Source organism: Grammomys surdaster, unplaced genomic scaffold (genome assembly GCF_004785775.1).
Source record: "Grammomys surdaster isolate TR1022 unplaced genomic scaffold, NIH_TR_1.0 173, whole genome shotgun sequence".
Lineage (NCBI taxonomy): Eukaryota > Metazoa > Chordata > Mammalia > Rodentia > Muridae > Grammomys > Grammomys surdaster.
Window position 1 is genome coordinate 4,080,049 of NW_021604621.1, and position 15,931 is coordinate 4,095,979.

At 34.1% G+C, this 15,931-nt stretch overlaps 1 protein-coding gene across 4 annotated transcripts in view; it reads left to right on the forward strand.

Annotated features, from left to right (window-relative positions):
- Positions 1–15,931, forward strand: part of Pak3 (p21 (RAC1) activated kinase 3) — a 105,190-nt gene that overhangs the window by 71,225 nt on the left and 18,034 nt on the right. For all 4 annotated transcript variants that reach the window (XM_028767478.1, XM_028767475.1, XM_028767476.1 and 1 more), the window contains 2 exons: positions 15,268–15,316; positions 15,561–15,673. In XM_028767478.1, coding sequence (XP_028623311.1) covers positions 15,268–15,316; positions 15,561–15,673 — 162 coding nt within the window. The remainder of the gene's footprint in view (positions 1–15,267; positions 15,317–15,560; positions 15,674–15,931) is intronic.

The following is a 15,931-nucleotide window of genomic DNA, read 5'->3' on the forward strand; positions in this document are numbered from 1 at the left end:
TTACTCCAAAACATTATCCTCAAAAAATACACACACACTCCCACACACCATATACTCATGCACACATTATAATAATAAAATAAAATTTAAAAATATATTACATGATGTTCAAATAAACATAACAATCTTCTCTATTGAAACATTCAAAAGATGCCTTTTAGCTTCAAAAAATATATTTGTATATTATCATTGTAGGTATCCTACTTTTTAATAGCACACAGAAACTTCTTCCTCCTATTTAGTTGATGGCCTATCTTCCTTCATTGTTCCCTCCCCCCTACTGCACCAGAGTTCCCCCTTTCTCCACATTGTCATCAGTATTTGCTACCCTCTGATTTTTTTGGTGTTAACCATTCTTCTTCTGGTAGGATGATATCTTCTTGTGGTTTGATTTGATTTGAATTTCCCTGGTGATATTGTCCCATTGTCCATGTGTGTCAGCTTTTGAAAAAAAATCTATTTAGCTCTATTTACCATTTGTAAGTAGTATGATTTGAGCCTCCTTTTTGCTGTTGAGGTTTTAATTTCCTTATATGTTCTAGATCCTAAGCTTGATGTATCACATGTATTCTCCCACATTATATATATTCTGCAAGTTTTTACTTCATTCTATTGAGTCTTGGCAATATAGAAGCTTTTAATTTTATAGAATCATATTTGACTTTGTTTACAATCCAATCTGTGTCTATTGAAATATCACTTTCTAAATTAGAGTTTCAATAATGTGCTTTATAATATAACTGTGTTCTAAGAGGTGAGAATGGAAGATACGGTTTTATTTTCACTAAAAAGTAAAACAAACAAAACCAAACCAAAAATATTTAAGAGATGATTTCAAATATCTTAATACAATGGCGCCAAATTAATAGCTTCAAAAACAAAGATTAGGCCACCACTGAGTGACTTTGATTACCAAAGAGATTTCCACCTGTGAGTGCTAATCACACCTGGATTTGTGAAAGTAAAACAGAAAGTTATATATGAATAACTTTATAAAGTATTTATCATCTAAAATTAGGGGATGGGCAGACATGCTGGCACACCTCTAGTCTCAGCGCTCAGGAGGTGAAGACAGGAGGATTAGGTGTTCAAAGTCACCCTCAGTTACATAGAAAGCTTGATGTTGGCCTGGACAACCCTGAAGAAGAAGAGGATGAAAAGCAAGTGAAAAAAAATCATTCGCAATTTAAAATAAACAGCATATTTTTTATTTGGTGCAGCAGAAACATCTGTTTTACATTGTTTGAGAGATTGCATGATTTTTAAAATGATGAAGCCAGTTGACATTTCAGCCATAATAAGTTCTTAGAGATTAGGAAGTCTACTGTATTTCTTCTTTTGTCTCTGTTAGTGTCCAGCACACTGCTAAGCTTATTTAGTGGGCCCTCAGATTTTTTTATACAGTTATGAACAACAGCCAGACTCAAAGATTACTTGCAGAGCTTCCCCTGTCTGCTGGTGCCATCTCTCTGGGATTCTTTTCTTGAACTAAAGAAAGTGTTTTCCTGTCCAGCTCTCCTTTCTATCCATCTGTTTTCAGTCTTTTTGGTTGTTATCGTTCCTTTTCTCAGTCCATCCTCATCCCTTTTTCTTTCACAATGACTCGGTTTTCCCTGGTCATAGGGCGAGGTTGCTCCTCTGGTGTGTGCTGCACATCTATCTTATTCATGCCTGTTGGCTCCACTTTTCACTGAAAATTTTCAGATACACACAGAGCACAAATAATCTTAGTATAAAACCCAACATTTTTAAAAACTAAAATCAATGTACACTTTAAAACCAGCTATTAAATTATAATTCAATAGCTTATGTTTATTTATTGGTACTTTATAATTTATATTTTTTAAATATAATTTATATTTATACAATTTATACTTTATAATTTATTAATTTTAAATTAATCATTGTTTTGCTTTTTTTTTCCCAATGGATCATTCTCCTCTCTTAAAGTTTTGGGTGAATGAAGAAAATACTTTCTCTAGATTTTTTTTTAAAGCACTTGTATTAACTTTATTTTTACTTAAATGGCTCGCAACTTATTTTTCCATGAATTATTGCCCTAAGCTAGGCAAGCTAGTCTTTACTTCCAAAATACAGTGGTTTTATTTTCTTTTCATTAAGTCTTGGTTTTTATTGTTTCACTTTACCTATTGTTATGGTGACTTTTAAAATCCAGTCACTAATCATTTAGTGCTAGAAACAATCAACCTCAGTATTCCATTTTCAGCTCCAGGGAGCACAAGAGCTCAATCTTCCGGGCGGAATTTAAGAAAAACCTCATCATTAATCACCCTCATTGACTTGGAAAACTGCATTTTTCCAGTATGGGTTTCTGCCATCCCAACATTCAGGCTTAGGGCCATAGAATTAAGTTTCATTGACCATAAATCAAGCTCAGAATTTCAAGTCTAATCATTAGAAGCCATGTCTTTAAGCCTAAGCTTTTAAAATGACAGAATTTCACTGAGTTTTCTATGAAAAGTGTTCTCTGATAGTGGCTACCAAATCTAGACATTTTGATCAGATATGTAGAGAGAATGTGAGAAAAATAGAAAAGAGAGAAAGAGGAAAGGAAGGAGAAAGAGTCAGATAGTCCCCCAAGTTGTCATTATCTCGAGAAAAACTAAAATATTTTCACTCTATGTGAGTTCTATAAAAGAACATGGATGGTAAATGGATTTTGGTAAGACAGCTGAATCACATATTTTTCTTCAGTCAAGAACTATCATCAGAATTCTGTGTAGTTCCTAAATAAGCAGTAGCAGTGTGAAAAATCGAGGGACTTAGTAAGGCTGGCAGCTGCCAGGTGGATGTCTCACTGATATGTATTGAATTCATTTCAAAGTTTTTCCTCAAATGAGAATGCTGAAAAATAGATCACCTTTCCTTTCAAACCCATAATGCCTTTTCTTAACAATGTTAGTGGATTAGTTTGTTTTGTAAAGAAGCTTCACAGATCTAAACTGGTTTAGAGCCTGCTTAAGCAAATATTTCAATTTAGTTAACAGTAATTGAGCACTCACTATGCTTAATGTAGAGCTATGAATAAGAAGTGGGTTGTGGGCTGGGTGTAGTGCTTTTAATCCCAGCAGTCAAGAGGATATCTGAGTCTGAGGACAGCCTAGTCTACATAGTAAGGTCCAGGACAACCAGAACTACATAGAGAGATCCTGTCTCAACCCTACACCCGTTTAAAGAACCAGATTCTGCTAGCCTACAGTGAGCTTATATTTATCAACTCTCTGAATGTCTAACAAAAAAATGGTTCTTTGTATTAAGAAATAAGTTTATGGTTGGAACTCTAGCTTCACAATGGCACTTGCTTACAAGATCGAGGTTCCATTCACACTAGAAACAAAAAAAGGAAAGAAAAAGAAAAGAAAATCATGAAGGTGAAGAAATGGGACAGATTCATCCCCACTGATGACCATTTACTCTGTAACGATCTACACTTTCATTTTGTTATCTCCCCTTGACTCCTTCTTGAGCTGCCCAGGCCTCCACTGGCCTTTTCTCCCTTCCTTCTAACTCCTGTAGATTATACCTGTAACAGCTTGTATCTAGTACTTACAAATTGTCATAAAACTTTAAAAACAGAAGAAAAAGGGGAGAATTTTGGAACGATTAATGGGGAAAAAGATAACCTTTTGAAGTAAAAAGGCCATGTCTGGATTAATGTCTTTAAATACAAGATTTCCTGTTCATGGTAAAGCAGAATGCGCACTCCCTAAGATTGAAAAACAAGCAAGAGAAGGCATTTAAAGTACCTAAGTCAGCACATGTCATGTGCTTAAGTATTCTGTTATGTTAGCTTTTACTTTTTAGTTATTATTTGGGGTGACTCACCTATTATGAGTTGCCATTATGACATGGAACAGAAGAAATGAATATTACAGTGCAGTTACAAAGAGATAGGGGACAAAGAGGTTGAATACATGATTTATATCAAAAGAAGGGGCCGTGAAAATGGATTTTTAGAAGATGGGCCATTTTATGATTTGAAATGGTATAAGAACTTAAGAAGTGCTGATCATGGGACTTACACTTGAAGTACACTACAACAATATTTGCTTTAGATTCTTTTTTCCATGAACACTTATATTTTATCGTATAATCTTAACATATTTTATTTTTATTGGCTATTTTGTTTATTTACATTTCAGATGTCATCCCCTTTCCCCATTTCCCCTATCTAGAACCCCCTATCTTATCCCCCCTCCTCCTTTTTGCTTTTATACCATTTTAATTACATGCAAGTATTAAGGTCAGTTCTAGGTTGAGAAACTAGCAATACAATAGATGCAAATAATCAAGGAACAAGCAAGACAATAAATACAAACAATCAAAGAACAAGCAAGGCAATAAACAAATTTCCATTTAATCATCTTGTTGTCCTTATCTCTACAACAGTGCCTGTTATAAATACTCACTATTTGTTGAACCCTCATTAAAGACAGAAGAAGAAAACCTAGACAGTGGATTCACAGTTGAAATAATGCTAGAATAATAGATGTTGCATAGGTTAAAAAACAATGAGAGGTATGGATTGCAATGTGTGTGAATCACCATTTCTTTGCTATGGCAAAATAACTGACATAAAAAAAAAGGAAAGAAAGTTTTTATTTTGGTTCAGTGTTTCACAGGTTTTAGTCTGACATCAGCTAGTTTTATTGCTCTTATGTGGGACAGAAGTCATGATGAAAAGGTATGGCAAATGAAAGCTGGTCACTTCTCATGGCAACCAGAAAACGGAGTTATAAGATGGACCCAGTAACATGAAAACCCTTCAAAGACAGAACTTTAGAGTACCACTTCCTCCAACCAGATCCCATCTCTTATCAGTTCAATCAGCTATTTACTTGTCAATAGAACAACCTAGTCATAAAGGGCAGTGCTTTCATGAGCTACTAAGTTCTGAATACCTCCACCTGCTTCCAAGCTGAGACCAAGCTTCCAACATTGGAGGCTTTTGGAGATAGATTTCATATCCAAAGTACAACACTTTGATTTAATTGTTTGTCAGAGCTTAAGTTGATTAAAGCAGTCTAATGTCAAGAATTTATAGAAGACTACACAATGAAGTGTGTGTCATTACAGCATGTGTCCCCAGATTTCCAGTTTTTCTACGTAAAGGAAACTTTCAGAAATAAATTACTATTTGTTTCATTTGAAACAAATTTTCTCTTTGTTTTTTGATTCACTGTTTAAAAGTGCACTCAAGCACATGCTTACACAGATTTCATATACACTTGAATATAAGCTGAACTATAAAGTAATTTTTAAAATAGTTTTTTTGTTTGACTTTCCTGAATACATCTGCTATTAGGAATATAGCTGCCTAAATGATTACTTGTTCATTTGCTCTTACGTACAGATTTAAAACTATACATTAGATAGAATTATATATCTATTTGGTATATTTTTCTTCTTTCTCATTTCACTTCAATATCTTCCTACATATCTTTAACATCATTGCATTTATAATTTACTAGAGCTCCTTTGGGAGTCCCCTGACAGTTATATAAATATATCATCTGACATCCATCTAAGATATTTGAGATGTGAAATCCATACACGGCTCTTTCTGTGGATATGTTAACCCTTTTGCACAATTACACAGTCATGTAGTATTAAGATGATTGCTTTCTGAATCTGTACCCTCACTAAGCATTTATATGCATATCTATACCTTAATTTTTATATAAATCTTCAGATCTACTACCCCACTTTTTAAATTTTTATTGCAAATTTCCAAACATATACAAAGTAGAGAAAATACCCATATTCACTCATCTAAATGTAACATAATTATCAGCTATTTTTAGTAAACTCACAATGACTTGTGACACCCCAAAATTAACTGTTCTATATTGCCTAATTCCTAGTTGTCTCACAATACTAGTTTTAAAGTTCTTTTAAAGTTAACAATCAAAAAATCTTCACATCATGTTCATTTTGCACTTACATTTCTGTACTCTAAAATCATCTTTTGTCTTCTAAGTTTTAGCTTTCCAGCACGATTGACTTATTAAAGAAACTGGTCATCGTCTGATAGAAAGTACCATCTCCGTATTTCCTACAAATGGAAATCAGCTCTAAGAGGCTTAGATTCAGGTTCAGTTTTTGGCAATATTCTTCATAGATGGTGCTCTTTCATATTATACTACTTCCCCTATTTTGATGAGGATTAGTAGGAAGATTCAAACCATGACTATTCCCTCCCACTTCAAGTTCATACCAGTCCTTCATATAATAGAATGCTGACTGACGGTTATTGCTACAATTGATCCTCATAAATCTATCATTTCTTCTGCACTTACTGGCTTGCATACTTTTGTTGAGATGAATGACATTTAATCACCTATAACCCTGGTTGCATGGAAATATACAAATGAAGATAAATACTTCATTTCTTAACTATCAAATTTTAATATAATGTGTCAGTACTCAAATTACTTCCATCAAGAAGGCTTTCTTTTATATTTAAAATATTTTTATAAATTTATAGAGTATTATATTTGCAGTCTATTTCATTTATTTGAATTCATTATTGGTTTTAATAGTTAGATTATGTCTTTGGCTAATGATAGTTCCTTTCCCTGAATTGGTTTTGAAAGAGTTCTAGAAAATGCAAATTTATGATATCTAACACTTGAGCTCCAAGGACATAAGCTCTGAAATTATTCATTTATTTCCTTTCCAATTCTGTCACTCTATATAAGTATCTAAATCTCATATGAACTGAATAGACTTTAACCCAATATGTATTTCATATATGATATTAAGTGTCTGAAAACAAATGCTTAAGAACATTATTACATGATATAATTTTAGGAGATTTGAGCATAAGACAGCTCTTTTTGGGAGAAGAAACATTTACCTATCTGCTATAGATATATTTTAGCTTAAATAGTGATATACTATGTAACCCCTTTTCTGTTATGTGCCTATGTTTAAGAGGTGGTTACATATAAGTATCTTCCTTTTTTCAATATGTGCCTGGTATTTTACATTTGTATGTATGTAAATACTGTATGTATTTAGTAAACCTTCATTGGTGGACATTTAGGGTTGTTTCTGATATATTAAACAAAGCTTCAGCAATGATCTTTGCAAATAAATCATTTTACATTTATGCAAACTTAGGATAACTTCATAAGAGTAGAATTTTTGCATCAAATAATATATGCATTTAAAATTTCCAAGTTGCTCTCTGTAAAGATAGCTAAATTTCATAGTCCAACAGTAGCTTATAAATGTGTCTGTTTGCAAGTACAGTTGTATTTAGAGTTATAGTACAACTATAAAAACTCATGCCCACCATGACTTTTTAAATGCAGTGTATAAGTATGAGGCAAAATGTGTCTATGCTGAAGAATTTATTTGCCAATATTCAATATGTATATAATGTCCATGTCATGCCATATCTCTTTAGGGAATAACTTAGCTGTACATCCAGCTTTGATGGAAAGTGGCAGTGAGAACAATGTTACTTCTAGACATTAAGATATACATATGGACAAAGGAGTTTTAGGCAACTTCTGTATATTTGTCAATTGTACCATCAAACCTAATGACAATGTAACTAATTCGTTATAACGACGATTAAGTTCTATTACTAGTTCACATGCAATCAGACACCCAATACTGGCCCCTTTATATTTGTTTTAATGTTTTAAAAGTCAATATATTATGTTATGCATTTTTCAGATTTTTTCCTAATATTCCATGAGGAGTCCTCTTTACAGTCTCAGGTGAAGTTTCCATGTTGAAGATAAATAGTTTTAAATCTTATTTCTTTGGGGGGAATTTATTTAACTTTTAGGTTAACATATCAAAGAATACATTTAGTTATGGCATGTTCATACATACGTTTGTATACTTTGCTCTAATTTGCGTCCACCCCAATGCCCTCCTTTGTCAAAGGGGACAATGAGTAGCTCCTTGGTTTAGATAATCTACCAAACAGTATGTTGCTTAGAACTCATGGATAAGTGCTGAGAATAAACCTCTGACCCAGTATTTGTTGTTGTCATACTCCTTCAGAGTAAGAGTAGAAGTGGTGTCTAGTGTGTTATTCTTTGTGTTGGATCACCCACCCAAAAAGTGTTTGCTTCCTTTTTGGATCTACTTTGGACCACACAAGGCAGAAGACTTCTATGGAGCACTAAATAGACATAATCTAAGCTCTATAATAGGCTTTGTGATGGAGGAGATTGGAAATACCTTAGTGTTTGTGAAAAACAGTGTTTATAGGCCAATGGAAGATGCCCTTTGTTCTACTTAATGCTCTTAAATGCTTGTGTTGTATGCTGTCCCTTTTAAAGGAAGATGATGCCACACATTCAAATGCCATTAGCAGAGTTTACACATTAAGTTGGTTTTTTTCAGCTATGGTAATGAGCCTGTATTAAGCCGCCTACCCCCCTTTCCCGTCCAGGCCCTCTTGAAACCAATGGCACACACTTTGAAACAGCTGCTTAGAGTTATGTTGAAGTGAGTAACTGAGAGTTATCTGACATTTCCAGGGATTAAGCTCTGTAACTGTGGACTCATTATCACTGGACTATAACCCACTGAGATTTCTGGCCTCACATCCATAGTGTATTATAGCTCTATTTAGAAACAGATGACTGTGAATGATCTGAGAAAAGCTATGTCCTAGCTAAACAACAGAAAAGTCCCCCCACTGAATTTTATAATCTTACTATTCTACATACTTAGGTCATCAGGCAATGTGACTATGTAATTTTATTTTATTTTCCTTTTTCCCTTAGTGATACTTTTTTTTTCAAGAAATAAATTTCCTGAAAGAAAACACTGAACCGTCACTCATAATATCTTTGCATACAATATTCTTCACAAGTCTTAATGGATATTTAAGTCTGATTCAGGAATTTTATATTCATTCAGGGTGATTATGTTTTACACTTACCCTCATATTTCATTCAGCACAACAAGGGCCTGTGTAATAAATAGTATCAAACATGTGTTTGTGAAACTTTAGGTCAAGTGCAGTTACATAGCAAAACAATTTCTATATAAGAACCTATTAAGTAGTAGCTTTCTTAATTATTCAGGATCATTCCTATAAATCTTAGTCACACAGAATATCTTAACTGAGTGAGAAAATCAGAACTACTATGCATGTTTATGTCAAAAAGAATAAAACACATGATGCCCTGGGACAAACTGGATGGGCTTACATGGACATGGGGATGGCATACACAGGAAACACAGAGGTCAGGAGCGTATTTGGGGGTGGCAACTTAACATAACAGATACAAATATGAATTTGAGGAAGAACCGCAGTTGCACTTAGCATTAGCAAAAATGCTTAGGATCTAGTTTAAAGCTTAAAGTTTTAAGAACAGATAGTCTTACAAAAAATGAAATCATATTTCAGAAAGTGGATGCAACTGGAAATCATTAGTTGAACAAAATAAACCAGACACAGAAGAATGAATATTGCATATTTTCTCTCATATATGAAACCTATACTTAAGGGTGTTTGTGTGTGGGGGGAGTTAGTTTTTCATTTAAATTCTCTTTATTTATTTACTTTTTTAGTGTATTCACTTTGTATCCCTCACACTGCTCCCCTCCTGGTTACTGCCTCCCACAATCTTTCCCTCATTCTCCCACCCCTGAAAAAAAGGAGATCTTAAGGGAAAGGGAAGAGAAGAGGAAAAGTATAATGACATATATGTAACATGACAATAGAAAGAATCTGGTTGTTGAAAGAGGAGATCAGGAGTAAAGGAGGGTCACAGTGAAGGGAGATGAATAGCAAAATATATCTGGAAATGCCATAACAAAGCTTATTAATATGTGTGGTAACTTAAGATATAATAAAATGTAAAGAAAATGGTGCATGCAAAAGCTGTAGCTGAAAAATTAAGCAATGGCATTAAACTGGTGTATTTTTAAACTCAGCTATTAGCTGTATAACCATAGCAAGCTACTCACCATTTGCCCAGTCACAATTTTACTCCTTTGTAAAATGAGACAACTAGAGTTGCACCTAGTGGCACTAAGAGACCTCATGCATTTCTAGAGAGCTGGCAGAAAGGACAGTCTCAATAAATGGTAATGAGATTTCTAATACCAGCAGCAGGAAAAGGAAGAGTAGACAGAAAAAATAACCATACTAACGAGGCTTATGTTCCTGACTGTGACCTCATTAGCACCATGCTTAAACTTGTAAAATAGTAAAAGGGAATAGCACCTATCCCTCTGGTGACCTCATTCACTCCCACCAAGCTCATAGTACAAGACATTGCTTCCTATTGCTTTCTTATCTTTATGCACTCTGCAAAGATGCCCTTAAGCCTTACTTTCTTGCCCCACCCCCATCCTCTAATTCATTCGCATGTTGACATCAAAGTGATTTATCTCAACTATTAGTCTTTCCATGTTGCTACCCTGGCAACTGTTTAGCATGGTTTGACATTGGTTCTTAGAAAAAAGAAAACCATTAGAGAAAAGTGATAAACTGACTTGTGGGGAAAGGGGAGAGATTGTGAATTATTTGTTTCTTTCTAGACCCTTCAGGCTAGATAGCAATATTTCCATTTGATGGTTATGCATTTGACCACATCAAGGACAACCTACTGATAAAGAATCTGGTGCAAAGCTGAGAGCTGTAATTGATGAGGGCCCATAGTTGAGCATTCTGTTAGTTTAATATTCTTTAACCATGCTGGAGGTTTAAAAGAGTTCTACTTCCTAGTTAGGAGTGCGTTGTGACTTAATTGATTCATATCAGGTGTATTCTTCCAACTCTTGGGGCTTTGGAGTTCCCATCTATAATGAGGAGGTTAAACTTGGATGATCTGGTTTTCCCCTCAGGTCTACTAATATATAATTTTCTTGTTCCGTCTGAAGAACTGAGATTTGTAGTAAATAAAATTATTATAATAAATCAATCGATCAATAAATAAATAAATATTCTTCTTATGGCATTAGATCTATAAGATGAGAATAGAAAGAATAAAAGAATCAATTTAATTAAGTGGCTGGCTAAAAAATATAAAACAATCAAATTGATAAATTTAATATGTCAGAGAATAACAAGTTTTATCCCCATCTTTATCGGTTTGATTTCTGTCATTTAAGATGCCAATAGGTGATAGTTTTAAAATTAAGACGAAGTGAAATTTTATTGTGCAAGCATATTATATATATATATATATATATATATATATATATATATATATTGATCATGTTACAATGTAAGCATATGTATTGAGATATTTCAGCATACTCCAAAATGCTACAAGGCTCATCTTTTGGGAATTGATTGGCATAGAGGTTGTCTTCTTTATACCACTGTGCTTTAAATATTATGAAGAGAGGACTGCTTTACCACCGACAAACAAATAACTTGTTACTTGTTGCTGTGAATTAGGCTATGCAATCTTGACGACAAACTGCATTTATTAATAGTTGAATTCTTACACTTTATCAAGAAAAGTAATTACACATTACTAGTGTTTAGAGATTTTTTATCATAATGTGATATTCAATAGTCACATTATGATAAATCCTACCAAGAAAGGAAATAAATGTGATATTTAAATTGCCACTATTTTAGGTAAATATTGAATTTATATTATTAATTTTGAAACATTATATATCTTTAAAACTCCAGGCATGTAAAGAGCTTCCTAGTCACCTATACACTACAATTGGGAAGTTACTTGCTATATTATAAAACAATCAACAAAATAATAATAATTAATACTTATTTGGCACTTACTATGTGCTAGATCTGTATGAGTTTTAAGGCTTAGCATACATTTAATCCACGTTCGAAGGTAAATTACTGAGAGTCACAGCACTAGAGAGTTGTAGGATTTAAACCAGCAGAGATTAGAATAAATAGGTATGAGAAATGCTATCCTCAGCCCAGCAGTGGGCAATGGGAGTGGTTATGGATGAATCTTGAAGATAATGAGATCTCTTGGAGAAAAAACAAAACAAAACAAAACAAAACAAAGACTTCTCATGTAACCAAGTCAGAAGTCAACCTACGATTCTTGTAGTGGAAAAATACTTGGGATTCAGTGATATATTAGGTACGCTAGCTGTAGTGTCAAGAAGGTACAAAGTTTCTCTACAGTATCTGAATTTATTCATTTTGAGTTGAAGGTCCCATAGAGAGGCTGGTCAAAACAGTAACTTGCTGATCAGTAATATAACATGGTAGGTTTGTGGATGCTCATATGAACCCATTTTAAGACAGAACAAAACTGAGGAGGAGAAAGGGGAAAATGTCTCCCACTGAACAATTGCATTTGTCCATTAAAGTGAGGGAAGGACAGATGAAGGTGAGCCATTTAGTTTTAGTTAGTAACCTATGCTCTAGGATGTCAGTGCCTTTAAATCAGCAAGTCTATAAAAATGGATGTTGTAACTCCTGGGATACTGGGGTTTCAAGGTTAGAGCTCTAGCAATTTTAAGACAATAAAATGCTGAAGGAAATGGAAGGACAAAGCAGAAAAGAAAAGGAAGGAAACAATGGGATGGCAAAGTAAATCTCCAAAGATGCTGGACACTCACCCCTCTTGTGCTTCCAATCAATCATACTTTTATTCCCTCGGGCATCAGAAATGTGCTTCAATGGTTGGAGGAACACCCATGGGGAAGAGTCACCATGCAGGCTAGCCTTTTGTCACCCTAGCTTTAAGTAGACTAGTTCCTATCTTACTTATTTTATAAATTCCCATATATGATTTTTATTTAATGTGTTCTAAAGGTAAAAAGAGAAAAAAAAAAGGAAAACACCAAACAATTTCTCAAGGGGAGAGGCTAAAACATCTCTATAAAGTGTTCTTACAGATCATCCTTTAAAAACCCCTGCTTTTGAAAAGGATAGATATGCTAGCAAGGTTGCTAGGGTTGGGGCATTGAGAGGTCCTAACCACCAGTCAGTAAATCAGGTCTCTTCTGCTGTAAAAAGAATAGCTACAGCAGCAATAAGGAACAGTAACAACAGTGCCCATAGTAAGCTTCAGGGATGATCTGGGCTCGGGGAGCCAAATGCTTTCTTAGATTGTGTCATTTGATACTCTGAAGTTGTAACGAGAGGAATTTCTAGTATTGCGTTTCACAGATACTGTCATTCTTCTGCATGTGAAGATATGCATGTGTTTTAGGAATCTGGAAATAAATAGAATAAAAATTTTAAAAAATATAGTTTTTAATTAGGTTTGAAGAGCTCCTTGGGGCTTACTGCTGCTGAAGTAAGCACTAAATTAAGTGAGACAATCTATTCCTCTGAATTCAACCTAATTCTCAGTTCAAAAGGACAAATCACACATTGGTTCCCAATTCAGGAACGTCTGATCTCTTATTCCAAAAAAGAAGAATATATAAGATTCAGTTGGGTGAAATACTTTCCTTATTGAAACGAAAGATATTGTTGCAATTGAATTTTTGCTTAAGAATGTTTTTATTAATGTGCTCATTCAACAAATGTTTATTGGCCACCCACTGTAAGGTTTGAATATAGAGTCTACAATATACAATATTGAAAACAGGGTCGCTTGATATAAGCATACATGTTGAGAATCACCAAGTGCTCATTCAGGTACCACCTAGAGATCAAGTCTGATATTTAGCCTAGATTCAAAACCTATTTGTAAGGCTAAGCAGAATGTAGTTTATACATTGAATAGCCTGGTAAGGTTACTCAATCTTTCTAACTTTCAGGTTCCTGATTTATGAGATGAGAATAATAGAGTTTCCTTATATATAAATATAAGGAGCATCTCATAAAATCAAGTCTATAAACTTCTCAACACTGTGTCTGACACACAGAACACATTCAATACACACTTACTGCTACTGTGGTCACTGTTTTCTTTCTGAAAGGACTGAAATTCAGTGAGGGGAAATTACATGTCTGGGGTTTCACAGCTTGTGATGGTGAAGCAGTCTCAAATCTCTACTATTATTCAATGAAGTCTTATACTACACTACCCTTTTCCTTTTCAGGGGGCAGGTGACATAAGCCTCCCAGGCTTTTGAGAAATAGTGTGGCTTATCAAGGGAGAAAAGTCACAAAGAAATGTCTGACAGAGTTATGGCCCTGACAGTAATTCCAATATTTGAGAGGCTGAAGTAAAAAGATCACAGCAAGGCCATTCTGAGTTACAGAGGAACAAGAGAAAGAGAGATACAGATGCATAGATAGATAGATAGATAGATAGATAGATAGATAGATAGATAGATAGATAGAGGGTAGATGGATAGATAGATAGATAGATAGATAGATATAGAATATTTTTCTAAACTCAACCTAAATCTTATAGCTTTATAATACATAATAAATGAATCATTAGACAGATTGTTTTCCAGCTGTTTTGCTTGCTACCATGAAGTGGATACCTCCTCAATTGAAGATAAGTATAAGAAGACCTTCAGAAAACAAATGTGATTCACAGAAAGATACTGGAATCTCAGCTAGACAATACATTGTCTCTTTGCAAAGCAAGGGGAAATCTAAGTAAAGTTAAAATAGAAGCATAACTACTACAAAGACTTAAGGAATGATAGGCTTAAAAAGATAGGTATTTCACAGGAGTGGAAACTCGCAGAAATTGTTGAGAAATTTAGCAAAAATAAAAATAAAGACAGAAACTCTGTAACTGAGACACCATGTTATTCCTTTGTATGGGTACAGCACTGACAAACACTGAAACTGACTGATTCATTAAATGAAGGGTTAGAGATGCATAAAATAGCTACTCTGTCCATATGCTAAAAATAATGGCTGAGTTACAGTTGCCTAAGCAAAAGATGAGCTATTCTTTTCTGAAATTTACTTTAGCTTAATCAGAGGCCTGCAATCTTGGTTGTTTAACTACATAAAGAATATGAAAAATAGTACAGGGTTTCCTTAGGAAGAACAAGGCCAGTATGCTAATTTCACGAATGCATAGTGCAGGGCCCAGGAACTGGTGCCAGAAAGTCGAGTGAAAGGTCCCAGTCCACCACAAAGGATTCATTGTGTTAGACTCTGATGTAATTACTATATAAAGCAGTCGTTTTAGTACTGTGCACTTACAATTTGCTAAGACAGTAGATCTAGTATCAAGTGTTCTTTCAATAATTGTTTAGAAACTGCCCCTGTGTTACCTCATCACTGAATCTTGAGCTTGCTAACTTAACTCATCTGCTAAAGAATCACATTTTTCATACATGGGAAAATATCAGTAACACCTGAACTGTTTATTCATTGGGCAATTTTCACTTTTCCAGGGCATCAGGAACTGTTTACACAGCACTAGACATTGCGACTGGACAAGAGGTATGTGTTACTAATTGATCTGTATTACTTTATTTTGTGTTTATCAAGTTATCTTGTTGATAACTTGTGTCTAATGGGTAGCACTAGGTTACAATGGGTATGCGAAAACATCTGAAATAGAGAATGACTGACCAAAGAAAAGGTGCAGGTTTGTAGAATAGATACAAAATAGTAGATAAAGAATTTGTACATTTATATTCATGTATATTTTAAGTCATGTTCTTGTATTTTATTCATTATCCAGGTGGCCATAAAGCAAATGAACCTTCAACAGCAACCCAAAAAGGAATTAATTATTAATGAAATTCTTGTCATGAGGGAAAATAAGAACCCCAATATCGTCAATTATTTAGATAGGTAAGTGTTTTATCTTGTTATTTACATATTTTCTTCCTAAGATGTTATTTTCTTGTCTAATTCCTTATTTTAAAATATTTCTGAAATGATACAAAGCAAAAAAGCAAATCTTCATGAACCATCAAACACCTGAAAATATGTTTGATGGACCTGGTTCTAAAAGTCAGTAGTGTTTGTATGGTTTCCTGTGGAGAACGGTGGCTCCATGTTAAGAAGAAATACACTACTACATATAGGAAAACTCAGTGATGTTTGAAA